The 27,059-nt window shown below is 43.4% G+C and overlaps 1 protein-coding gene across 1 annotated transcript in view; it reads left to right on the forward strand.

Annotated features, from left to right (window-relative positions):
* Window positions 1–27,059, forward strand: part of RNF17 (ring finger protein 17) — a 223,743-nt gene that overhangs the window by 108,979 nt on the left and 87,705 nt on the right. The window contains exons 22-27 of the mRNA XM_026653404.1: window positions 4,934–5,054; window positions 5,942–6,062; window positions 16,535–16,762; window positions 18,578–18,728; window positions 23,333–23,451; window positions 24,263–24,353. Coding sequence (XP_026509189.1) covers window positions 4,934–5,054; window positions 5,942–6,062; window positions 16,535–16,762; window positions 18,578–18,728; window positions 23,333–23,451; window positions 24,263–24,353 — 831 coding nt within the window. The remainder of the gene's footprint in view (window positions 1–4,933; window positions 5,055–5,941; window positions 6,063–16,534; window positions 16,763–18,577; window positions 18,729–23,332; window positions 23,452–24,262; window positions 24,354–27,059) is intronic.

Raw genomic sequence — 27,059 nt, forward strand, 5'->3', positions numbered from 1 at the left:
GGCATTGTGGCCGATGTCTTCTGGGCTGGCCACAGAACTCCAGCTCTCACTACAGGACCTCCCCTTTGACGGCCTGGCCCTGTTTGTGGAGCAAACAGACACAAAATTACATGGGCTACCCTTCGGTCCCTTGGTGTCTATATGCCAGCCCCTGCTAGAAAGAGGTTCAAGCCACAGCAACCTCATAGACCTCCCAGTCAGGTGAGATCGGAGCCCTATCATAAGAAGGGCAAGGGCTACACATGCCACCAGGGCCACCAATCTGGCTCAGCCTCGCAGTCAGGTTCATCCTGCTTCCCTCGAGGGAACAAGCGGGCATTTTGAGGGTGCGCCCAAAGGCGACATCCCAGTCTGTGAACTGGATCCTCCCCCTCTTTGTTTTGCCAACCACCTTTCTTTTTTCCTCCCCACTTGGACCGCAATAACTACGGACCGGTGGGTCCTCAGCACTGTGGCAGTGGGGTATACCCGGCAGTTTATTTCTACCCTCCCTCCCTCCCCTGTCCCTCTTCAGGGACCCTTCTCACAAGCAGCTGCTCAGACAGGAGGTACAGGCCCTTCTACAAGTCGCGGCTGTGGAGGAAGTCCCTGTTTATCGAAAGGGGAAAGGGGTTCTATTCCCAGTATTTTCTCATTCCGAAGGCCAAAGGCAGTTTCTGCCCCATTCTGGACCAGTGGGACCTCAATAGATATCTCAAGATGTTGAAGTTTTGCATGGTCTCCCTGACCTCCATCATCCCTCCCCTGGATCTGGGAGACTGGTATGCCGCTGTCGATTTGAAGGATGCCTATTTTCGTATATCAATATTCCAAGGGCACAGATGTTTCCTGGTGGGGGCAGCTCACTACCAGTTTATAGTGCTTCCCTTTGGCCTTGCAACGGCCCCAAGGGTGTTCACCAAATGCATGTCCGTGGTGGCCACTTACCTGAGATGTCGGGGTATCCAGATCTACCTGTCCCTCGACGACTGGCTCGTCAAGGCCCGCTCCAAGTCCAGCGCAGTGTCAAAGTGCTGCAGGATTCGTGCCAACCTCTGGGCGTGTTGATAAACGACCAAAAGTCCACGTTCTTCCCGGTCCAGAGGATAGAGTTCATCCACGCGGTGCTAGACTCTACTGACACCAGGGTGTTTCTACCACAGGACAGGTTTGAATCGATGTCAAAGCTAATGACCCACCTCTTCATGCACCAGATCACCACAGGAAGAGTCTGTCAGGCTTCTAGGCCTCATGGCAGCGTGCACCTATGTGGTCCACCAAGCAAGCCTCAAAATGTGGCCCCTCCAGCTGTGGCTGGCAAAGGCCTACTCCCCGTCCAGCGATCACTTGGACAAGGTTGTTGCGATCCCATGCAGCGTATTTACCTCCCTAAAGTGGTGGCCCAACCCAAAGGGGGTGATGGCAGGAGTGCCATTTGCAAATCCTCGGCCCGAGGTCTCGCTGCTATCGGATGCCTCAGACAGGGTGCACATCTCGGGACAATGTGGACCCAAGGAACTTGGTTCCCAGAGGAGTGTGCACTGCACATAAAAGCCAAAGAGCTCAGGGCCATCCGCCTAGCTTGCGGGGTCTTCCTCCCCCAGTTGTCGGGTCAAGCGCTGTGAGTCCTGACAGACAACACAGCCTCCATGTTCTGTGTGGACAAGGGAGCGCATGATTATCGGCTCTTTGTCAGGAAGCCATCCGTCTGTGGGATTTCTGTATCCAGCATGGAATCCACATGAAGGCAGCACATTTCCCTGGCATTCACAACACACTGGCGGACCACCTCAGCAGGTCCTTTTGCTCTCACCATGAATGGGTGCTCCATCTCGAGGTCGCATGGATGATCTTCCGCAGGTGGGGAGCTCCCCGAGTGGACCTGTTTGCCACCAAACGGAACAAGAAATGTCAGTGTTTCTGCTCCCTGCAGAGTCTAGGCGAGGGTGCCCTTTCAGACGCGTTTCTCCTGTCGTGGGCAGAGGCTCTGCTGCATGCTTTCCCGCCAATCCCTCTGTCGTCAGATGTTCGGCTGTGTGTGTTCTCCCTGTGTGCTGTTCCAGCTCTGCACAGATAGCTGGCACAGCAGACCTCGAGCAAACTGCACAATGACCACAAAATCTGTTAAGATGAGAAGGTGCCTGGCCAGGTTTATTGTTGACAAAGCACGGTAATAGCACCTGGCGGACTCTACGAGGATACTAAGACATGTATGCCCATGACAATGGATGCAGCTCAGTCAGTGGTGGGACTTTCCACTGCTCCCTAGGCTGACCAAAGACACTCCCTCTGAGATACATCTTGATACACAGATACAAACAAATTACGTATTGCCCCTGACGTATCAGGGTGCCACCCATTGCCTTGTACGTGTTGATTTGATCAAAACATTTCTATTCATCATGCTGTCATCCTGACCTTATCCTTAAGATGGGCCAGCATTTTCCTGTTATCTTTGGGGAATGTACTGGTATCGAGGTGTTCTGGTACCACCCTCCTGGAATGTGCTTGTGTGAGTGCTTTGTGCCTCGCATCTTTTCGGAATATGTTTCTGCAATATCAGCCCTGTTCTTGCCAGATTCTGTGAGCAGAGCCTGCTTACATGGGCTTATGTTTCAGGCCCTCTTCTTACTATACCCTCTTATCAGCAGAGTCCTGTCAAAGATCAAGAGGGACAAGGTCATGGTTGCCCTAGCGTGGCCTTGTCAACAGTGGTATGGCACACTCATGGACCACTCTGTGGCCACTGCCCAAACGCCCGGATCTCCTGTCCCAGGACCACGGTCGGCTCCTGCACCCGAACCTTGCCCCGCTTCACCTTTTGGCTTGGCTGCTGCGTGGCTAAACCCAGAGGGGTGGGCCTGCTCCAGTCAGGTGCAGCAGATTCTCTTGGAAAGTAGGAAGCCCTTAACTAGAGCTACATACCTGGCTAAATGGAAGTGGTTCTCCTGCTGGGCGGCGGAGCGGGGTATCTGTCCAACCCAGTCGTCTCCCCAATCCACCCTGGATTACCTGCTCCAGTTGAAGAATCAGAGCCTCGCTTTCTCCTCCATCAATGTCCTTTTGGTGGCCATATCGGCGTTCCACCCACATGTTCAAGGTCAGTCAGTGTTTTCACATGACATGACGGTCAGGTTCCTGAAGTGCCTGGAAAGGCTTTTTCCACCGATCAGAGACCTTGTTCCCCAATGGGATCTCAACCTGGTCCTCTTGAGGCTCACTGACCTTCCCTTTGAGCCTTTGGCCTCATGCTCCCTCTCTCATCTCTCATGGATGTTGGCTTTTCTGGTGGTCACCTCCTCAGCGAGGAGGGTCTCTGAACTGAGGGCCATCATGTTGGAGCCACCATATGCCATCTTTTACAAAGACAAGGTACAACTGCGGCCCCATCTGGCTTTTCTGCCCAAGGTGGTGTCCTCCTTTCTTGTCAACCAGGACATCTTCCTCCCGGTGTTCTGCCCCAAACCGCACTCCTCTAGCGAGGAGAGGCGGCTACACGCGTTGGTTGTTTGACGCGTGTTGGCTTTCTATCTGAAGCACACCAAACCATTCCGCAGATCGACTCAGCTCTTCGTAGCAACAGCGGAAAGAATGAAAGGCCTTCCTCTGTCCTCTCAGACGATCTCAAACTGAATCACCTCCTTGCATCCGTACCTGCTATGAGATGGCTCAGACCCAGCCGCCGTTGATTGTGAAACCCACTCGACCAGAGCGCAGGGATCCTCGGCGGACTTCCTAGCCCATGTCCCTATCCAGGACATCTGCAGGCCGTGACGTGGTCTTCGGTGCACACGTTTACCATGCATTATGCCATCACCCAGCAGGCCAGAGATGACGCTGGGTTCAGCAGGGCTGTGTTGCAGTCTGTACGTCCATGAACTCCTACCTGTCTCTGGTGGTACTGCTTGGGAGTCGCCTAAAATGGAATGGACATGAGCAAGCACTCGAAGAAGAAAAGAGTTACCTTTTTTCGTAGGTGGTGTTCTTTGAGATGTGTTGCTTATGTCCGTTCCATGACCCGCCCTCCTTTTCCCACTGTTGGAGTTCCCAGCAAGAAGAAACTGAGGGTGAGAGGAGCTGGCGGCACCCCTTATACCGCAGCATATGCGCACCACTCCAGAGATTGCCAGAGCCGATCCCCTACGGATACTACTGAGGGAAAATCTTCCAGCACTGGTGCATGTGGCAAGCGCACATACCTAGAATGGAATGGACATGAGCAACATATCTCGAAGAACACCAGTTACAAAAAATGTAACGGTCTTTTCTTCCCCCAACTTTAATGTTGTATCTCTTTTTCCCCCTTCTTCTCTCCTCTTCCCCTCCTCCTTCCCCCCCACACACTGTCTTGTCCAAAGCTGGAAAAGTAAACACCAACTCACAGGGTTGGTTCAGAATTCAGCAACAGAACTAACACTTTTTCCCCCCACTAAGGAGGATTGTTTGAGACTAACGATATCATCTCTGTAAAAGGGACTTCAGTAAGTTTTGTTTGTTTTGCGTAATCGTTCAATTTCAAAATGCCGCCTTTATCCTTTTTCTTTTGCATATCCTATTTTTTATGTTTCTGAACTCTCCAGCCTTTGGCATGAATTTTCTAGCAGGTTTGCCATAGGACTATGCAGGCCAAGATCTCTATACTCAAAAATCCAAAGAATGGATAATTTGTTAGTGTTTTGCCATGACCCTGACTCAGTAAGTCCACTAATTCTATTTAAATCAACACAGTGAGGTGAAAGTTGTGCCCATTTTTTACCCACCTGTGCAGAATGAGGGGTGCTAACCTCCCTGTGGCAGCCTTTCTCCTTGCACTGAAACCCATGATATGTTTAGCCTACACTGGCTAGTAAGCGGGTTCCTTATGCCTTCCTGCTCACTTTTATGACAAGGATTTGGCCCTAAATGGATACTGTGGATATGTGACAACAGGTATCTAATCTGATTAATTATTTAGGCCATCAGGAGCAAGCTGGCTCATATTGAACCCTATAAAGGAGGAAATGAATGGAGTAGAGAAGCAAAGGAAAGATTTGAAGAAATGACTCAAGATAAATTTATGCTGTGCTCAGTCATTAGTAAGTTATCAATAGTGTGTCTATTACATAACTAATATTGTTAAATTAAAAATAATACTTGTGCATATTCAGATCATCACATATCAAATAAAGTAAATACTTTCATATGTTAAATGAGGTAAATCCACTCTGTTATGATTACTCCCCCTCAAGTTTGCTGATAGATCTGCCCTTTTACCAAAGTACATTCATATTTGCAGTAAGTAACGTGATTGGCTGAGAGTTTCCAAATGTAACGTAATTGGAATGAAACTTTATAGACTTGAAAGCCAAATTATAACACCATTTATGCCTTCAGTTCCATGTGGACAATGTGAGTGTTAACTGGTGTAAACACTGGTTTGCATTAATGTGTAGGGTTTGATTTCAGAGATGCTTAGTATTCATGGCTTCCACTATCCACAGTAGGAAGTTCGGGTGAACAGCTCCTCTGAAACAGGCCAACACTACGTGCTGCTGAATTTCACATCATGTCTGTTCCGTGGGATTTTTACCATTATTGGTTTTTGCTAAGTGTAACTTTATTTATGTGAGATAGGAATTCTTATATAAGTCAATACCAAAAAATTAATTTGGAAACTGCCTAATAATTGAAGCTTTGAGCAATAGTTGGCTGTTTGGCCATAATGTTGTTGAGGTGTAGAAACCACCAAAAAAAAATCCTTAATGGATATGGTTATAAAGTTGGGACTGTCTAAAGAATTTGCATTAAAACTGGATGTGTTTTTTATTTTGCAGATCAGACCTTGGTAGATTTTAATTTTTCAGTCTTCTACCTGCCTCTACCCAACTGTACACCCTCTCTCACCCCTCAGACAACTAACTTTCTCAGTGTTGTAGTTACTGGGCACTTTTTAAATTAAGCTTTATCTTTATCTGTTTTGGAGGTATATCACAAGATAATGTTCTGTCAGTTGAACTCTTTGACTCCCCAGATGTTCTTGGAAAAAGATCCGCTAGTCTGAACAGTCAGCTAGTTAAAGAAGAGCTAGCATCTTACGTGCTAGGGCAAGTATTCTGTTTATAATCTGTGGGTGGGGGGGGGGGGGGGCGCGGAGGGATTGAAATTGTCTGAGTCTGGATTTTCCAACTAAGATTGATGACGTTGTCCATATGTTAATAAAACACTATTGTTAAGGAAAAATGCAACAGGTAGCTATAAAAAATTTATACTTTTTCATGAGTGTTTTTGAATAGTCTTTAACTAGACGAAAAATAGCTGGCTAAGGTATCGGAGGTAAAAGTTAACTATATTGGTGTTTCATCCTAGTATTAAATGCTAACTGAATTAAGATCATTTAAATACGTTATAAAGTCTCAATTTTCTTGGTAAAAACATAAATAATTATAAGAAAGCCACTGAACAAAAATGTTTTCTAATAGAAATAGACATTTTAGTTACCTCTTGGGGAAGTGACTAGATGGATTGTCATCTGCCAGGGTATAAGTGTATCTATAGATCATAGAAGAGTAAACATTTTCTGTATAGTGGCCACATTTGTTAATTTGTGTTACATAAGTTAGGCACCTAAATTGACTTAATTAAACTTCACACAACAAAGTGATTTACATTTTTTTTTTTTGTCATTTGACTATTTACTGCTGCTGTAGTTCAGCAAGTGGACATGCTCCCTGGAATTTGCTGTGAAGTTACATATTAAATTGTAATATATTACTGTGACAGTGGTTGCTGCAGGGGCCAAGTGGAGACTGCTGAATCAGGGCAAACTTGAAAGAATGGGGCAGACGATCCCCAGAACTGGTGGTTTATTCTAATAATTAGATTCACTAAGCCAGTAACAAAACCGCTTCTATAGTACCTTACTGGTTACCAAGAAGTGAAAAATACAGCTGTCGTTAAGCAATCCAGTCCTGGGCTACCACCAGACAACCAAGGCAAATATGGTGAGAATTACTTAAAATCTTATTCACCATATATAAAATTGTACCAATCCCAAGAGATCAGACACATTACCCATCAGTTCAATGAATATTTTAGATCTTAACCAAATACACGCTTACAGCCAATACTTATGAACTAGTCTAAGATTTAAAAAAAAGAGAGTACTGTGGTTAAAGATCATTATACATACAGGAATTAATAAAGTTTTTAGGTCAGTTTCATTGGAGAGATGGCGAGGTTGCTGAGTTATGAAAGTCTTTCTGGAATCAATTTAAAAGTTATAGTCCAATAGGCAGTCCATGTGTAGAGTTTGTTCAGATTCTTCCATGAGAATTAGCAGGGACAATCCAAGGTACTTGGAGTCCTCAGTCTTGCAAGTTGAACTTCCCCTGACAAAGTTTAATGAGATCTGTGGTTGTAAGGATCAGGCCCGAAGTTTCCTTTATAGTTCTCTAGTGGGCTAATAGTCACTCACAGCAGGCATTCCTTTGATGAAGAATAGGTAATGCCCATTGTTGCTTTGAAGTAAAGTCCCTAGTCCCTATTTCCTAGCTGCACTTACTAGCATATGGTAATTAACCATTCAAGCAGTTCATTGATAGTTTACTACAAACTTCAAAGAGAAATAAAGACAATGATATTATAACATCACACATTCAATCTAATTGCTATATTCCCTTTTGATCCCTGAATCAATAGAATATAGTAACAGACAGGAACAGAAGTTTGTCATCTACAAGCTAATGAGATCACATTGTTAACTTCTGACAGATTTAGGTAAACACAGACAAATACAATTTGTATTTACTTCTGATTCTCTAACAATATAGGTTTATATTTCAAAGTTCTAATCTATCTAACATGGCTTTGTTAGCTATTTACAAGAAATGGCCCTGTTTACCATTTCAATACTTTTCTTATGTCCTTAAAGGTTGATTTTTAGGTCACTTAGCCTGCTGGTTGTTTAACACTTGCTCAGTGTCCCAATTACCTACCAAAAAGCAAGATAGCAATATGGCCATTTTTTCTTCCCTCCTTTTCCATTTGAATGCTTCACTTGATTTTTGTCTCTTTAGCTGGCATTGTTTCCCTAGCATGTATAAACCTTATTAACTGTAACCTATTATTTATGCAGCTCATTTGTCCTAATTTTTCCATTCTGACTGGAATTTCCATTAGTAAAGATAAATGTATGTAATAAAAAACCAATGGCGAATGATGCGCCAAAAAAAAAAAGTTCACCAACCTGAAGATCCTGCATGTTCAGACATGTTCTTTTCATCATCTTCAACGCAGCTTCCTCCAACCAGGCCTTGCATTTCTTTGTTGCACTGTTTGCATTTTGCACGCATGCCTGTCTTACCCACAGGTAGAGGAACTTCATTAAAATATTCCCAAACAGGGTCTCTTTTACGGCCTGCTGCCATTATATGTTTTCCCTTTTAGTGAGAGAATGGTATGGTAGATCTCAAATCAATGAAGGCAACTCTCAGAAAGACCTCAAGACTTCTGGAAAATTTCACTTTTGTTTCTACTGCCTGTCCCTCCCTTCTCACATTTATCTCCAGACTTCTTCTATTTGTCCAGTTCTATTCCGCCCCCAACAATCTTCTATTCATTGAACTTTTTGAAACTTTGCACTTTGAGAGAGAGATAAGGGATTGAGTCTGTGTACACAAATTTGCAGAGGGACAGTAGGGTTGAGGTCTGGTATTCCTCACCTCTATCTATCTATCTATCTATCTATCTTTATTTATAAACATTTTTGCTGTTAACAAGCATGTTATCTCTGGAGACAGTTTGAGAACTGCAAAACTAAGCATCTCTGATGGTATCTTCTAGACTGACCGCTGAGTCTCATTGGGTAGATAGAAAGATTAACCTAAATAATCTATATAGAATCCCCTGGAACCCAATAAGATTGGGTCCCTAATCCATGAACTATTGGAACTCATTTACAAAACTGTTCTTAAACATTAAATGACTATATTGTCTCATACTATAGAATTAGAATTTATAATCCCTACTCCATGATGAGATAACTTTGCGCTATAATGTATCTTAATTAAAGCTATATTTAGATAGGTTTTTTCCTCAAAAAGCATTTTATCAAAAAAATCTGATTTAAATGAAAAAATCAGATTTTTTTTCATTTTTTTTAAATCATTGATTTTTATCCACCCTGATTTGTTACTTGGGAGAAACTCTGGCCTGGATTCTGCAAACACTTAGACATATGTTTAATTTTATATACTGTGAATAGTGCAATTAACTTCTTCTTTGAGTGCTTGCTTATGTCCATTCATGCTGCATGCACAGTTGCCAGAGGTTTTTCCCATAGTGGTATCTGTAGAACCGGTTCTAGCGTGTGTATGTGCTGGTATAAGGGGTGCCACCAGTTCCACACCCTCTCAGTTCCTTCTTACCGTGCTTGACAGTTGCTTGGAACAATCCTTCTTGCTCTTAAAAGGCTTCTTTCCCAGTGGTTTGGATTTTGTAGTATATTGTATAGTTTTTGTAATTAGTATATATAGTTCTTGGTGTTAGTGTATATAGGGTGAATAGTGGTCCCTGTTATCGAGGGACTTTCGTCGTAGGGGCTGGGCATGCCCCGGTCCCCGGGCTTCAAGCCGTGTGCTTCCTGTGGCAAGCCCATGCCAGTGCGTGACCCATACTCTAGTTGTGTAAAGTGCTTCGGGGAAACTCACATTAAGGAGAAGTGCCAGATCTGCAGGGGCTTCAGATCGTGCACTTAAAAAGAAAGAGATATTTGTCTGAAGGCCTTACTAATGGAGGCAGTCCTCAGACCGGCCTCAGAGCCAAGCTTCTCCGAATCAGCACCAAGGACTTCGGCTTCCGAGCAAAGTGCTCCACCAGCACCGTGCTCTTCCTAGCACCATTCTCCATTGCTGGTGCCAAGGAACAAGCGTAAGAAACAGCACACCAAGAGATGGTGCTCTCCAATGCCGAAGAGGGAAACGCAGAGAGTGACTAGCACAGTGAGACCCACGCCGGGGCACTCATCATCCCCAAAACCCCTGTTGGCTCTGGCGACTCCGACTAAAGCACCAAGTCCAGTCCAGGACCCACCTCCAACTCCCAGGAGCAGTCGTGGGCCCCTTTGACTCCAGAGGCTTTCCAGGCAGCAAAGGATTTGATGTCCCTCTTAATTCCCCTCCCCCCCCAAGGCTCCCCGCTAGCCAGGGCTATTGGGGAAAGTAGAGGCAGTGAGCTCCATCGTGGCACTGACCATCACAGCACCGTCTGGAGGAAAATCCTCCATGGTCCCAGGCCCGTCATCGGTCACTGGTTCTCTGGCACCGCCTGGAGGCGGAAACGGTTACAGCGCCTCCATGGTCTCAGAGGGAAGAATACTCTTCGGAGTCCAAAAGGGAATCCTTTGCCCCACTGAAGGAAGTACTGGTACCTAATCTACAGACAGGACTTTTGTACTGGCCCTCCAATCGCCGCTTGGTCACCGGGCCACTGGCCAATGCAGTGGCAGTATTGGAACTTGTGAGGGTTTTCCCCAGTAATAGGGCCCCCTTTTCACTCTTCATACTCAGTGGTGTCCAAGAGGCGAGCCAATGTTTCATCCCGTTCAGCACTGGATCTTGACTCCAGTACTGACCCCGATACCGAGGTCCCAGAAGTGGCCCCAATGGAAGTGGTGAAGGAAGAAGCAGCAGCCCCTCCTCCAGCACTAGCCTCTTCCTCGTCATCCCCGGACGAGGCAGTCTCAGACCTTAGTAACCCGCTTCCACCGGATGATTTCAGGGCCCATCAAGAGCTCCTGAAACAGGTTGCTACAAACTTGGGGCTGGAAGCTGAGGAGCTGAAGGAGTCTGCACACAGCTCAGTTAATATCCTAGCTGCAGCGACTCTCTCCACAGTGGCCCTGCCAGTTAATGAGGCGGTGTTGGGACCTGCCCAGGCACTAGGGCAGACCCCTTCATCTCTGCAGGAGTCCTACAAAAAAAAGGAAAGAGCTGTAAACGTCATCATCCCCTACCTTCTGCCTCAGCTTCCCAGTCGGGGTCACATAGATACTCCAAGGCCAGGCAGGCCTTTTGAAGGTATGCCTGAGGACGGCATACCAATCTTGACTCCCGATCCGTCTCCCCATTTGTTTTGAATCTCCTGTTGCCCTTCCGCCCAGCGTGGTCTTGCATAACATTGGACCGTTCTGTGCTCAGCACTGTAACAGTTGGTTACACCCTCCAGTTTTCTTCCACCCCTCACCCCTGTCCCTCTTCAGGGACCCTTCTAACAATTTGAAAGATACTTATTTCCACATCTCCATCTTCCATGGACACAGGAGCTTCCTCAGGTTTGTGGTGGGTCAACGCCACTGCCAATTCACCACGCTTCTCTTTGGCCTGCCTGCAGCCCCACAGGTTTTCACAAAGTGTATGGTGGTGGTTGCAGCCTTTCTCAGATGTTGAGGCAAACAAGTTCATCAGGGCAGTGCTCAACTCTGCCAAGGCCTATTTACCAGAGGCCAGATTCCGAACTATGTTGGACCTGATCGCCCAGGTCACAACCCACTCTCTTACAACTGCCCAGGTTTGCCTCAAACTGTTGGGTCACATGGCGGCATGTACCTATGTGGTACAGTATGCGTGGCTGTGCCTCAGACCCCTACAATTATGGCTGATGGTGATCTACTCCCCAGGCAGACACAACTCGGTACTCACTGTTCCGCTGGCCGCGGTGGCTTCACTGATTTGGTGGGGTGACACGCATTCTGTAATAAAAGGGGGTACCCTTTGCAACACCATATAAGTCGGTAAGCCTGGTTTCGGACGTGTCAGACCTAAGTGGGGAGCCCACCTCGACAGTCTCAGGACTCGGCCTCTGGTCCCAGGAAGAACTCTCCCTGCATATAAATGTCAGGGAACTCAGGGAAATACACTTGGCTTGCCAGGTATTCCTTCCCCAGATCTCGGGCAAGGTGGTGCGGGTCTTGACGGACGACACTGCCTTGATGTTTTACATCAACAAGCAGATCTTCAGCTCCGTTGCAAGAGGTTCTCCGGCTGTGTTGACCTATTCGCCACCAGACAGAGCAGGAAAAGTCATCAGTTCAGTTTGCTGTGTGGGCTCAGCAGGAGCTCCACTCCAATGCCTTCCTGCTGTTGTGGGCAGCTCCCACCCTGTCCAGACTTGATTTCACAAGACCACGGACGGTTGCTTCGCCTGAACCTCGCCTCCCTGAATCTGACTGCATGGCTGCTGCGTGGCTGAACCCCGAAGAACAGGCCTGTTCAGAACAGGTTCAACATGTCTTGCTAGATAGCAGAAAGCCTTCCACCAGGGCTGCCTACTTGGCTAAGTGGAAACATTTCACTTGTTGGGCCTCTGAATGGAATCTTTCTCCATCACAGTCCTCTCTGCAGGCTATCTTGGATTATCTGCTCCACCTAAAACATCAAGATTTGGTGTCTTGTCTATTAAGGTTCACTTGGTAGTCATCTTGGCCTTCCGCCCTCCAGTGCAGGGCAGATCAGTGTTCTCCCACGAGATGATGGTCAGGTTTCTCAAGGGCTTGGAAAGACTCTATCCTCAGGTTTGCAACCCAGTTTGCCTCTAGGACTTAAACCTGGTCCTGATGAGGCTCACAGGGCCTCCCTTCAAGCATCTTGTTCCTTACTGCTTCTCTCTTGGAAGGTTGCCTTCCTGGTGGCAATCACCTCAGCCAGAAGGGTTTCTGAGATCAAAGCCCTGACATCAGAACCCCCTTATACGGACAAGGTCCAGCTTTGCCACCATATGGCTTTCCTACCAAAGGTGATGTTGCAATTCAACAACTAGGACATTTTTCTGCCTGTCTTCTTTCCAAAACTTCATAAGACCGCTGAGGAATGTCAGCTCCATACATTAGACATTTAGGCACGGATCATTACCAATACAGAGTGCTTCTATTCAGCCTCTCATCTGCATCCAGAGTATTCTCCAAAGTTCTATCTGTAGTGGTGGCTCATCTATGGAAATCGGGAATCATGATTTACCCGTATTTGGACAGTTGCCTTCTCAAGGCTCATTCCTTGAATGATGCCCTATGGGCCACTCAAAAGACTATGGAGGTATTCACACAGTTGGGACAACTGAATACCCAGACATCGACCTTAACTCCAGTGCAACACTTGAAATTTATAGGGGCTTATCTCAATGCAGTGCACGCCAGAGCCTTCCTCCCACTACCCAGATTCAACACCCTGACCACCTTAATAGACACCGTTCAGGCCAGCCCCCAAACGTCAACCGGAAAGTGCCTTCAGCTTCTCGGACACATGGTGGCATGCACATTTGTGGTATCTCACTCGAGAGTATGTATGTGGTGCTTTCAACTATGTCTCAGATTGGTATACACGCCAAAGAGACAGATTAAACAAATCACTGTTGATGCCCTCCAGAGTCAAAGACTCCCTCCAATGGTGGAAAGATCCATAGAATGTTTGTGCAGGGATCCCATTTACGCAGCCACCCCCAGCATTGTTACTGACAACAGACACATCTTTAGTGGGCTGGGGATCTCACCTGGACAATCACAAGGTTCAGGGCAAATGGTCCCCCAACAGAATCAACACTCCATATCCAACCTCCTGGAACTCAGGGCACTCAGGAATGCTTGTGCACATTTCCTAACATTAATCAAAAAGACACCTACAAAAATCATGAGGCACAACATAACGTGTATGTTTTACATAAACTGCCAAGGGGATGTGAGATCACCATCCCTATGTACAGAAACAGTAAAATTATGAAATGGGTGCATTCACAACAATCTCATATCAGCCGCTTACCTGCCGGGAGCACAAAATATAACAGTGGACAGTCTCAGCCAAATATTCTCACAGGATCTCAATTGAGAAATGGACCTGACAGTACTCCACAACATATTCTTTTACTGAGGAGCCCTAACAATAGACTTGTGAGCGACTTATGGGAACAAGAAACGCCCCCAGTACTGCCCCAGAGACAGACTGGGGAGACAGTCATTGGGGGGAGACATTTTCCTCTTTCAATGGAGCAGAGAGCTCCTCTACACCTTTTCTCAGTTTCCTCTCATATCGAATATCCTACTCAAAGAGAGAGAGTGAAAGTTATACTCATAGTTCCCACATGGCCGAGGTACCAAATGTAGTACTCATTACTAACAAAGCTAGCAAAGTGCCCACCAATTACTTTTCAGACCCTTCCTCACCTCCTCTCCCAGAACACCAGACAGATCCATCATCTGACCCTACAGGTTCTCCGACTCAAGGCTTGATTCCTCGATGGTTCTAATGCATAGAAAACTCCTGCTCTGAGGAGGTGAAAGTGATGCTGTTACATAGTAGAAAATCAGTAAAATCATCACACTTACATACAAAAGTGGGAAAGATTCCAAATCTGGTGTAATTTGAAACAAATTACATTAATACTAGACTACATCCTCCCATTAATACTAGACTACATCCTAGAGCTCAAGAAGATAGTACTATCTCTCAGCCCACTAAAAGTACACCTTATGGCCATAATGGCCTTCTACCAGTAAATAGACGTCTATTCAGTATTTACCCATCCGATAGCAAAGAGATTCCTCAAGGGTATGAGTAATGTCGGAGAAAAACAGAGTTCTCACTCTCAGGTTGTGTGCAGCAAGTCAAATACTTTATTTTCTCTAGCAATTGCGTGGAGGGAGAGAGCAAAACAGGTCTCTGTCCAGGTAAACAATTACAGCAAGCATTTATACCCTTTGTTATATACAATAATGGGCGACAGCTGCATTTTGTTTATACATATGTCATCCTGATATCTTCTTTTCCTCCACAATTTAGACTATAGTCTACGTTCCATATTTATCTAACACAAGGTCACAACAACTTCTCATACGGTTCTTTCCCACTCGCCTCACACAATCCACGCTTCTACAAATCTCGCGTTATTAGGGTTACAGCTAGCCTGACTCTTGCTCACATAAGGGGACTGTCTGAATTTGAAATCCCCTTCAAATCCCTGTCAGTTCTTTCTCTACTTTCACACCAATCTCTACCCACAAATCAGATGTCCCCCACAACCATGGGTCCTTAATCTAACTCTGAGGCTTAACAAAGCCAACTTTCGAACCCATGGCCACATGCTCACTTACGTATCTGTCCATGAAGACAACATTCCTAGTGGCTATCACTTCGGTGTGAAGAATTGGTGAAATAGCAGTACTAATGGCACACTCTCCCTTCACGATTTTCTTTAAAGACAAGGTCACACTGAGACCGTTCCCAGAGTTCCTCCCCAAAGTAATCTTGTCCTTCCATACGAATCAACTTATTCACTTTCCCACCTTCTTCCCAAAGCCTCACCGTGACAGAGAAGCAATATTACGTACATTTGATGTCAAGAGAGCTTTATAATTCTATTTAGACAGAACAAAGTACTTCAGGAAATCTCCTAAACTGTTCCTCTCAATTGCAGACAGATCCAAGGGATCCGCAATATCAACTCAAAAGTTTCAGAGGGGTATCCGTGTTGGTCTGTATCAGCAAAAACAACGAGGAGTCCTTGTGGTACCTTAGAGACTAACAAATTTATATGGGCATAAGCTTTCGTGGGTGATACCCATGAAAGCTTATGCCCAAATAAATTTGTTAGTGTCTTAGGTGCCACAAGGACTCCACAAGGACTCTTCATTGCTTTTGCTAATATCAACTCAAAGACTCTCAAAATGGATTTTGTTCTCGTAATCTGCAACTTCCATCTGGAGTCCGAAAACACTCCAAGAGATCCATTTCCACTTCTGTAGCATTTATTTAAAATGTCCCCATCGCAGAAATATGCAGCATCCAAATTGCTGCCCTGCTTATACTTTTGCAGCACATTATTCTGTTCCTCATGACTCAGCTTCCAATGCTGTCTTCAGATCCACAGTATTGACATCAGTAATAAACTTGACTCCGAAACCTCAATGCTCCATCAGGAGTACTGCTAGGGAGTCACCTACAGTGGAACACTCACAGGGATACTACTCGAAGAAGAGAGTGTTACCTTGTGCAGTAATGATGCTTCTTTGAGATGTGTTTCCATATGGGTGTTCCATGAGCTGCCCTTCTACTTTGAAGTTCTCATGAACGAGCTCTGCGGTAGAGAAGGAACTGAGGATAGTTCACCTTCTCAGCACTTGATAGCCATGAGACAAGGAGAGCACATGTGCGGGCTGAATGGACACTATCTAAAATTTCCGATCAAAGCTCAGGGACACAAACACACCTACAGTGGAGCACCCATAGGGGGACACATCTCGAAGAAACATCGTTACTGCACAAGGTGAGTAACTCTCTTATACAGAAAACAATAGAAAGCAAGGAAAAATTAGCAGAAGGGGTTACTATAACCCTACAGAAACACTGGAGTTGCTTGCTTGCTTGTTTGTTTTTGGGGGGTTGTTTTTGTTTTCTGAAACCTTTAGCTTTAGCCTTTTCTGTTGCCTAAATTTTAGTAGCACACCTTACCATTTAACTAATATTAGGGTTGGGAATGGAAGTAAAACTTGAACTATGAACTCAGTCTCAAACTGTATTTTTTCATTTTCATACAGATACACCAAAAGTAGTGCTACAGAGCACAATGAAGTATGGGATTCTTCTCTAGAAGAAATTTTTGAAACTGAAACATTAGATATTTTAAACTCTAAAAACATAAAATCTCTACAGAACGGGGATTTACGATCACTTTCTAACAAAGAACTACAAGTGCGAATCAGTCATGTGGTATCCCCAAATAAGATCTTTGTACAATGGCTGTCATCAGAAAGGTTACTGAAAAGGTATTCTAAGAACTAGCAAAATAGAAGCATTTTTATCAGTTAATATTTTTAAAGCCTTATGCGTTGTCTTTAGAATAAGATACACTTTAATCAATTAAAAAAGAAACAAATTACTGTATCAGCTACTATTTTGCAGTGGATCAGTACTCAATTTCTGGTTTTCAAAGTTATTGCATTTTCTTTACCTCCCCCCCCCCCACCCCACCCTCCAGTAAACATAGTGTAGGAAGCAATAGTTTTGCACTATATAATGTTTCACTAAATACATATGCAGTTAAACATCTTATAGTGCTGTGACAGCTTGCTATGCTCACTGCTGAATGACGCTGCCTCCTGGTGGTTCGGGGATTAGCTCAGTCAGGGTCACACCTCTTCCAGTGGTTACACTCCATCAATTTCTCCTCTGCAGCCCCTCTCTAGCTCTTGGGAGCCTCAGCTGTCCTCTTTGTGACTCAGCCGTCCAACCAGGTCACTACTGTGGTTTCCCCTTTGCGGGATCGGGGGGAAGTGTATCAAAGTTCCTGCTCTCCAGCAGTGTCAGGCAGTCTTCTACTTCACTGCCTCACAGTGACACACCCGCAGTGGCTGGCAGGGGAACTCGGGCCCATCCTCTACTCTGGATTCCAGCTCAGGGACTCTCTACACAACAGCCAAGGTCCGTTCCCTGCACCTTCCTGCCTTTCCCTGAGCTGCTTCCATATCTCCTGGCTCTCCCCAGTCCTCTGGGTTTGCAGTCTCTTCACTCCCTTCTCCCAGGGAGTAACTTTAGACAACTTATCTATACAGCCCACCCAAACACCCCCCCGCCTTTTCCAGGAAGTGACTCCAGATTCCTTCTGTACACCCCCCTCTGCTTCCAATTTCCTGTCGTTTGTAGAACTGTCCCACACAGGTGAACTTTTCTCTAATTAGCTGCCTCCAGCATAATTAGCTGATTGGTCCACCTGGCCTAATTCATCTCTAGCAGCACCAATGCAGGGAGCACACCCCACCACAAGTGCTTGATCTAGCCCCATTTTAAAATTGAGACTCCAGTTGACTTCAGTGTAAGGATTGGGTTTGGAGAAATTTAACATTAAGTCAAAAAAAAGACAGTGTCCTCCCTTGTTCTTTCATTAATAATCTTACTAAAGTAGTATCAGTAACAACCAGTGATATTTATTGTCCATGTGCTATAATACATGTTGGCTTTTTTGTTTGTTTTTTTCAAGAATTTCACAGAAGTATATGGGTTGGGTTATATCTTTTGCTAAGCTCAGTCATTTCACCTAATTCAGACATCCCTCAAGTAAAGACTTCAAAGCAACTATGTAATATTAATGTAGCAAACTGCCATAGCCACCTGACCACTGTATAAGATTTTTGCTGTCTATCTAAAAAAATAGTTTGTCTACGAAGTAAGCCATTTTGTGCCAATCACTCTTTTCTGCTTCTTTCTGCCCATTTCCTTTTTTCTTGAATAAATGCTACTTGGATTTCCTCCAAATCTGTTTTTGATGGTACCAAAGGAAGGGTGTGTGGGGGGGAGACTCTATTCTTTCTTGAAAATTAAAAGAAGGTATAAGAAGGAATGGGTTAGAAATACTGCTACATAAAAGGACTGAGTTTTCTGAAAAGAATTCCGTGGTTATGAGAACATAGTTACATTAGAGCATAGTTACTACTTTTCCAATACTATGTACCTGCCACAAAGTTACTGAAATGTTATTGCATAGTATTTCAGCAGTAACTGGGTAAATACTTCCTCAAACCACTGGATAAGTCTTTAGTCTTGGGAGGAGTTGGTTTAGATATCATGGGGTTTTTTAATGTTAGTTTACAGGAAAAGATGGCTGCTATCTATGAAAATTCCAAGTTTGAGCAAGTGAAGTGGGAAAATGATATGTACTGTGCTGTTCGTATATGTGATCTGAACCAATGGCAAAGAGGCAAAATCAACAGGGTTGTCTCTGAAACCACTGTAGAGGTAAATATCTCATTAAGTAACATAAGACTTGATTAAATTAGTTTAAAATGTATCCCTTTCAGGTGTAGACACATTCTATTGTTTGCTCATTTTGTATCATTACTTTCTTATTTATCGTTATTCTTTTGGTAGGAGTTCAGTTTTAATTATGTTACACATTATTGCAAACATTAAAGTCTCATCAAAGTCAGAACAACTTTAAAAGTGGGTTTGGTAGTTTGGGAGGTGGCTGAGGACTGACTTGCATTCCAATTATATTAATAGTAGGGCTCTCGATTAATTGCAGTTTACTCATGCGATTAAATAAAAAAAAATTGTGATTAATCACAGTTTTAATTGTACTCTTAAACAATAGAATACCAATTGAAATTTATTAGATATTATGGATGTTTATCTACATTTTCATGTATATTGCATTCTGTATTGTAATTGAAATCAAAGTGTGTATTATTTACCAGTATTTGCACTGCAAAAATGATAAACAAAAGAAATAGTATTTTTCAGTTCACCTCATACAAGTACTGTAGTGCAATCTTTCTCGTGAAAGTGCAACTTACAGATGTAGATTTTTTTTTTGTTACATAACTGCACTTAAAAACAAAACAATGTAAAACTTCAGAGCCTACAAGTCCACTCAGTCCTACTTCTTGTTCAGCCAATCGCTAAGACAAACAAGTTTGTTTACATCTACAGGAAATAATGCTGCCCTCTTCTTATTAACAATGTCACTAGAAAGTGAGAACAGGCATTTGCATAGCACTTTTGTAGCCAGCGTTGCAAGGTATTTATGTGCCAGATATGCTAAACATTCTAATGCCCCTTCGTGCTTCGGCCATCATTCCAGAGGACGTGCTTCCATGATGATGATGCTTGTTTAAAAAAAAATGCATTAATTAAATTTGTGACTGAACTCCTTGGGGGAGAATTGTATGTCCCCTGCTCTGTTTTACCCATGTTCTGCCATATATTTCATGTTATAGCAGTCTCGGATGATGATCCAGCACATGTTGTTCATTTTAAGAACACTTATCACTGCAGATTTGACAAAACCCAAAGAAGGGTTCAGTGTGAGATTTCTAAAGACAGCACTCGACCCAAGGTTTAAGAATCTGAAGTGCCTTCCAAAATCTGAGCGGGATGAGGTGTAGAGCATGCTTTCAGAAGTCTTAAAAGAGCAACACTCCACTGCAGAAACTACAGAACCCGAACCACCAAAAAAGAAAATCAACCTTGTGCTGGTGGCATCTGACTCAGATAATGAAAATGAACATGCGTTGGTCCACACTGCTTTGGAGTCTTATCAAGTAGAACTCATCATCAGCATGGAGCAGGTCCTCAAGGAAACCATTTTAAAGCACTTGGAGGAGAGGAAGGTGATCAGGAACAGTCAACATGGATACACCAAGGGCAAGTCATGCCTGACCAACCTGATTGCCTTCTATGATAAGATAACTGGCTCTGTGGATATGGGGAAAGAAGTGGACATGATATATCTTGACTTTAGCAAAGCTTTTGATACGGTCCTCCACAGTATTCTTGCTAGCAAGTTAAAAAAGTATAGATTGGATGAATGGACTATAAGGTGGATAGAAAGCTGGCCAGATTGTCAGGCTCAATGGGTAGTGATCAACGGATCGATGTCTAGTTGGCAGCAGGTATCAAGCGGAGTGCCCCAGGGGTCGGTCTTGGGGCTGGTTTTGTTCAACATCTTTATTAATGTTCTGAATGAGGGGATAGATTGCACCCTCAGCAAGTTCGCGGATGACACTAAGTCGGGGGGAGAGGTAGATACGCTGGAGGGTAGAGATAGGGTCCAGAGTGACCTAGACAAATTGGAGGATTGGGTCAAAAGCAATCTGATGAGGTTCAACAAGGACAAGTGCAGAGTCCTGCACTTAAGACGGAAGAATCCCATGCACTGCTACAGATTAGGGACCGAGTGGCTAGGCAGCAGTTCTGCAGAAAAGGACCTGGGGATTACAGTGGATGAGAAGCTGGATATGAGTCATCAGTGTGCCCTTGTTGCTAAGAAGGCTACCGGCATATTGGGCTGCATTAGTAGGAGCCTTGCCAGCAGATCAAGGGAAGTGATTATTCCCCTCTATTCGGCACTGGTGAGGCCCCATCTGGAGTATTGTGTCCAGTTTCGGGCCCCCCACTACAGAAAGGATGTGCACAAATTGGAGAGAGTCCAGCGGAGGGCAATGAAAATGATTGGGCTGGGGCACATGACTTATGAGGAGAGGCTGAGGAACTTGCTTGTTTAGTCTCTAGAAGAGAAGAGTGAGGGGGATTTGATAGCAGCCTTCAACTACCTGAAGGGGGGTTCCAAAGAGGGTGGAGCTAGGCTGTTGTCATTGGTGGCAGATGACAGAACAAGAAGCAATGGTCTCAAGTTGCGGTGGGGGAAGTCTAGGTTGGATATAAGGAAAAACTATTTCACTACGAGGGTGGTGAAGCACTAGAATGGGTTACTTAGGGAGGTGGTGGAATCTCCATCCTTAGACGTTTTTAAGGCCTGGCTTGACAAAGCCCTGGCTGGGATGATTTAGTTAGTGTTGGTCCTGCTTTGAGCAGGAGGTTGGACTAGATGACCTCCTGAGGTCTCTTCCAACCCTAATCTTCTATGATTCTATGGTTGCATGTCCCCTGGAATGGTGGTTGAAGCATGAAGGGACATATGAATCTTTAGTGCATCTGGCACGTAAATTAATCTTGTGATTCCGGCTACAACAGTGCCAATTGAATGCTTGTTCTCATTGTCAGGTGAGATTGTAAACAAGGACCAGGCAGTATTATCTCCTGCAAATGTAAACAAACTTGTTTGTCTGAGTGATTGGCTTAAAAAGAAGTAGGACTAAGTGGAATTGCAGGCTCTAAAATTTTACATTGTTTTATTTTTTAATGCATTTTTTTTGGACATAATTCTACATTTGTAAGTTCAACTTTCATGATAAAGCAATTGCACTACAGTGCTTGTATTAGGGGAATTGAAAAATACTATTTTTTTTTACAGTGCTAATATTTGTAATCAAAAATAAATATAAAGTGAGTACTGTACACTTTGTATTGTTTATAACTGAAATCAATATATTTGAAAATGTAAAAAACATCCGAAAATATTTAAATAAATGGTATTCTATTGTTCAACAGTGCGATTAATTGCGCAATTAATTTTTTTATCGCGCGATTAATAGGAATCACCCATGCAGTGAATATGAAGAAAGGAAGGTGAGTTATTTTGCAATATAGAGCTACTTACTATCATCTGTAAAGTAGGATAGTTTTTGTGGTCGTGCAGATACCTCGCTCCTGGTTTCTCTTAAATTCCATCAAGCCATTTCTTATTTTTCTGACCACACCCCTATTGCTTGCTGATTAGAAGCTGAAATAGGGCTCTGCATGCTTCTCTTGTTTCTTACCTCTACTCATAAAAATTTAAGAAATGGTGTCTGTGACAAAGACCTCCTTTACCACTGTAGTTGGTGTTGGTCCTGCTTTGAGCAGGATGTTGGACTAGATGACCTCCTGAGGTCTCTTCCAACCCTAATCTTCTATGATTCTGTGTTGGTGCTTGTTTCATCACACTCATATCTCTTTAAGGGCTGGTCTATGCTGAGTTATTGGGGGGTGTAATTTTTTTCTAACATAGCTTTCCTGGTAAAAGCCCTAGTGTAGACACAGTTACTCTGGTGTAAAGGAGGCTGATAGGCACTTCCCAAACTGAAATAATTAATACCAGTATAATTGCATCTGCACTGGGGTAGGGAACTAGGCACTTTAACTATACCAGCATAGTTAAACCAGCAAAACTTAATTGTACACAAGAGCTAAGATAAGGCAGTGAAAGATGAGTATTGATCATTGACACTCAGGTCACTTTTCAGAGTAGCAGCCGTGTTAGTCTGTATCCGCAAAAAGAACAGGAGTACTTGTGGCACCTTAGAGACTAACAAATTTATGCTCTAATAAATTTGTTAGTCTCTAAGGTGCCACAAGTACTCCTACTCAGATCATTGATTCTCGTGATAGTATAACAGACCTGCAATACAGGAGTTGCTGCATTCAGTGGCCCAGGCCAGCCTCTTCAGTGGGGATGGAGGGAAACAGAGCTATCCTTAAAAACTTGAGGATCAGGCCAGTCAGATCTCCAGTAAAACCTGAGCAGATGGGAACTCTCCTTGAAGATAGGAGTCTGGCATTTATGATTGTCTGATGAATGTAGAGACTTACAGCATCTTCAGAAAATGGACATTTGGGGAAGCACAAGTCTAGTGCAGAGTAAATTACATGTGATGGAATTAAAAATATTTTAAACAAAATAGTTCTTGACCAGCAGACCTCTTAGCTTACATATACATCCTATCCTCATATTTGAAAATACTTCATATTCTCTTAAAACCATTGTCTGGATTTCCTTTCTGATTTTTGTTCACTTACGTATTTAAACTCCTTTGTAGTTTATTTACATATTTACATATTTATTTACATATATTATTTACATATGTATGTCATTTGTTTTAGAAGAGGATATATCCTGTTTATGTTGAGAATTTCATCTTTTTTTTTTTCAGAACTTTTTTCAGATCTTTTATCTTTCACAGGTAGTGTTGTATGATTTTGGTACTAAAGAAATAGTGAACATCATTTGTTTAAGAAAACTTGATGAAAAGCTGAAGCCAATTGGGACACTAGCACTGGAGTGCTCCCTGGTAGATATAAGGTAATTTATTCCTTGTATATTGGAATAACGCTGTAAGATAGTGGGAGGGCCATTGTAATTTTTTAATGAAGTATTTTTTAATGTCCGATCATATACAAGTAAAGCATAAACTGATGTGGATGGAAAGGTTCTTTGATTTGGACTAAGTTTTGGACATGCTGCAGGACAGGGCAGGGGGAACAGATGCTTTGTTTTCTTGGCTCCCCTGGCTTGCTTCTTATCTGTACTTAAAGTTTGGTCTTCCTAGGCAACTTAGTAACTGGATCTTTTGGAAATATGAGAGGAGGAATTTGGCTTTCCTTTCCTGGTCTGTTGGTGGGGGACAGAAGGATTCTTTTCTCTTGTAGGCTGTAGGAATTGGGAGAGAAGGCCAAACACCCATTACCCAAGTGAGTAAGCTATGCCACCTCTGGAGAAAGAGGGGAACCACCGGATACATTTCAACTAATGTGTCCTGTAATAATGAGGGAAAATCTAACCTTGCATTAATATAGCTGTCTCTAACAGATTTCTGAAGTGCATTTCCTAATAAAATATTGCAAAATCTCTCTATTTTTGAGACCATCTTAATCTACTTTAGTGTTCCTCTTTAAAATCTAACAATGCTTTTTGATCCTGGAGCAGCTGGTACTATTGTTTCTCTTCCTTTTTAGTTGACTGTGTGGGATAATTTTTTTTCTTAGAAAGGGAGGTTTGATAGTTTTTCAGTCTTGATGGTGGGTAGTTTTTTTTCATATGCAAACCTTGACGACCTTTATTAAAATCATATTCTCTATTTTACTAAAACAGAATTTCATTTGTTCCATTTTAGACCAGCTGGTGGGAGCAAGCAGTGGACAGCAACAGCTTGTGATTGTATCTCCTATTACCTCACTGGAGCTATAGCAAACATCATCATACAGGTCTTTAATCAAAATAAGAAATATACATAACATTCCTGCCTGGGCTTGTTTGCCCCTTTTTAGTTACTTAAACATATCACATTTTCATTAATCAAACCATGGTAGTTAAAATTTGTACAGATTATCAGTCTGTGATTGCAGAAACATACCTGGTGGAGACAAATGTGCTGTCATTTCTACTTGAGTTTTGTTCATTGTTGCTCACTAAAGCTGCTATTTCAGGACATATCTTGAAGTTTGAAACTATGTCCTTTCTAGATCGTTTAGTCAAACTGGGATATGTTTGGTCTGCTATTGATCGTTAATACATATATCTGGGAATACAAAATATTCAGTTCTCTTAAGGCTGTATTAGCTCCTTAGCAATGGCATAACATTTTCTTGAAGCTGACAATCTCAACAGTTATGGCCCTATCCCATTTTAGTAAAGACTGTTATCAAATTGTAGCAAGGACACTGTGGCAATATTTGAGTTTGAGATTTCTTTTACACTTGGCAGCAGGTTTTAGACCTGAATATGGCATGGATATTATGTTGGTGCTTGACCCTTACTAGCAGTGGATGTAATGCAAATATTTTGGGTTACTTTTTGTTTAAGCCTTTGAGATCACTGATACATCTGCAGACCCAGGCATGATAGGGTTTCCCTTGAGTAGTTCCATTCTTCTGAGAGAAACCAGAGAGTAGTAATGAGTATCTGATAGTCTATCCAAGTAATCTTTGCTATAGAGAAAGGCAGGGTTCTACTCTGTAACCCCTCCTGCCCGTCATATATACAAGTTTAATGCAGAGCTAGTGAGGTGGTGTGGGCTGTAGTGCGTTTTTAGAATGTGAATGAAATACAGTTGTCAACATAGCTGTTGATCAGCTTTCCCAGTGTCTGACCTAAGAGAGAGGCTGTTGAAGAGCACTAGGTTGTATAGTCATTTATCAGATTAAAACAAAGATTATACTTGTAGGTTGCAGAAGCAACCAGATTAGACAGTAAACATTTTATTAGCCCTCTGACTGAGTTTACTTGACTCAGGTTTGCAATTTGAAGATCATGTTGTAGGATCATTGACTGCTTTGGAAAGCCCAGGTAGCAACAGAGGCCAAGAATATATTTTATTTGCTATTATTAGGAATAGCAATATTTGTATTACTGTAGTGCCTTGGAGCCCTGGATCCCATAGTTCTAAGCACTGTATAATCAGAGCAAAAGAGTTTATAATCTAAGTCTGAGATGAGAGACAGCAGATGGGTACAGACAGATGGGAGAGTACAAGGAAACAATGAGATAATATTGGGAAGAATGATAGACGGTAGTCTCGGCACACCAGCAACCTAACAGTTGTCAAATATTTTGTATGTATCTCAGCAAAAGAGTTTGAGAATGATTTGAAGGAAAGCAATGAGGTGACTTTGTGGATGTTCATGGGGAGTTCCTCCCAAGAGTCAGGGGCAGCATGGGAAAAAGCACAAAGGTGCTTGTTTGAAAATGTAACAAGTGGACATTGGTAACTGGCATCATGAGCTAATTGGAGTTGGGAGTTGATTTTTGTTTACTGAATGAGAGATGATGGGTAGAGTGTGGATAGGTCATGAAGGGCCTTGGAAGTGAAGACAAGTAGCTTATGTGTTAAGATTGAGAAAGAGGAGCCAGTGGACGGATGCAAAGAGGAGGGTGACATAGTCAAAGCAAAAGTCTAAGAAAATGATCTTTGTAGCATCATTTTGAATGGATATGAGTGGGGCAAGTTTGCATTTGTCAAGCCCAGAGAAAAGGATATTGCAATAATCAAGACACACAAGAATCTGAGAGCCCGAACAAGAGTTTTAGCTGTGTGGGTGGATAGGAAAGTCCATTTCTAAGAGATGTTATTCAGAAAGAATCTGCAAGAGTTAGATACATAGCCTGGATATGAGGACCTATGGTGAGGTCCAACTTGAAGATGACACCTAGGTTGGTTACCTGAGTGACAAGCAGTGATCAAGAAAGGAGGTAGCAGGGAGGCTGGGAGGAAAAAGATTAAGAGCTCTGTTTTTAGTCATGTTGAGCTTGAGATGTCAGAGACAGGCCAAGGAGACAGGTTTGAAATAGAGAGGTAGAGCTGTGAGCTGTCAATGTAGAGATGGTATTTTCCCCTGTAAACCAATTTATCAAGACATAATGTGTAGAGGAAAAAGAGAAAGGGACCAAGTATAGAGCCCTGTGGAACAACCACAGAAAGTTTAATGGTAGAGGGATGAGGAGGATCTTCCAAAGGCCAGGCTGAAGGAATGATTAAAGAGGTAATAGGAAAGCCAGGAGAGGACAGTCATGGAAGCCAAGGGAGGAAAAGATTTCAAGAAGAGGTGCCTGGTCAACTGTGGTGAAAGCAGCTGACCAGTCATGGAGAATGAGGATGGAATACTGCTTCTGAGATTTTGCTAAGAAGAGGTCATTAGAGATTGTAAGATCAGTTTCAGTTGAGTACAAGAAGCAGAAGCTGAATTGGAAAGGGTCTAGGGTGGAATCAGAAAAGAGGAACTCCAGACAACAATTATAAACAGCACATTCAATGAGCTTAGGGATGAAAGGTAGATGGGGTAGTAGTTGGAGAGGTAGGTGGGGTCAAGGATTTTTTTTTAAGATGGGAGAGACTAAAATATGTTTGTACTGTGAGGGAAAAGAGCTGGAGGAGAGTGAGAGGGTAAGGAGAAGAGTAAGGGATGGGGATGAGA

The sequence above is a fragment of the Terrapene carolina genome, unplaced genomic scaffold (assembly GCF_002925995.2).
Source record: "Terrapene carolina triunguis isolate 2854851 unplaced genomic scaffold, T_m_triunguis-2.0 Scaffold138, whole genome shotgun sequence".
Taxonomy (NCBI): domain Eukaryota; kingdom Metazoa; phylum Chordata; order Testudines; family Emydidae; genus Terrapene; species Terrapene triunguis.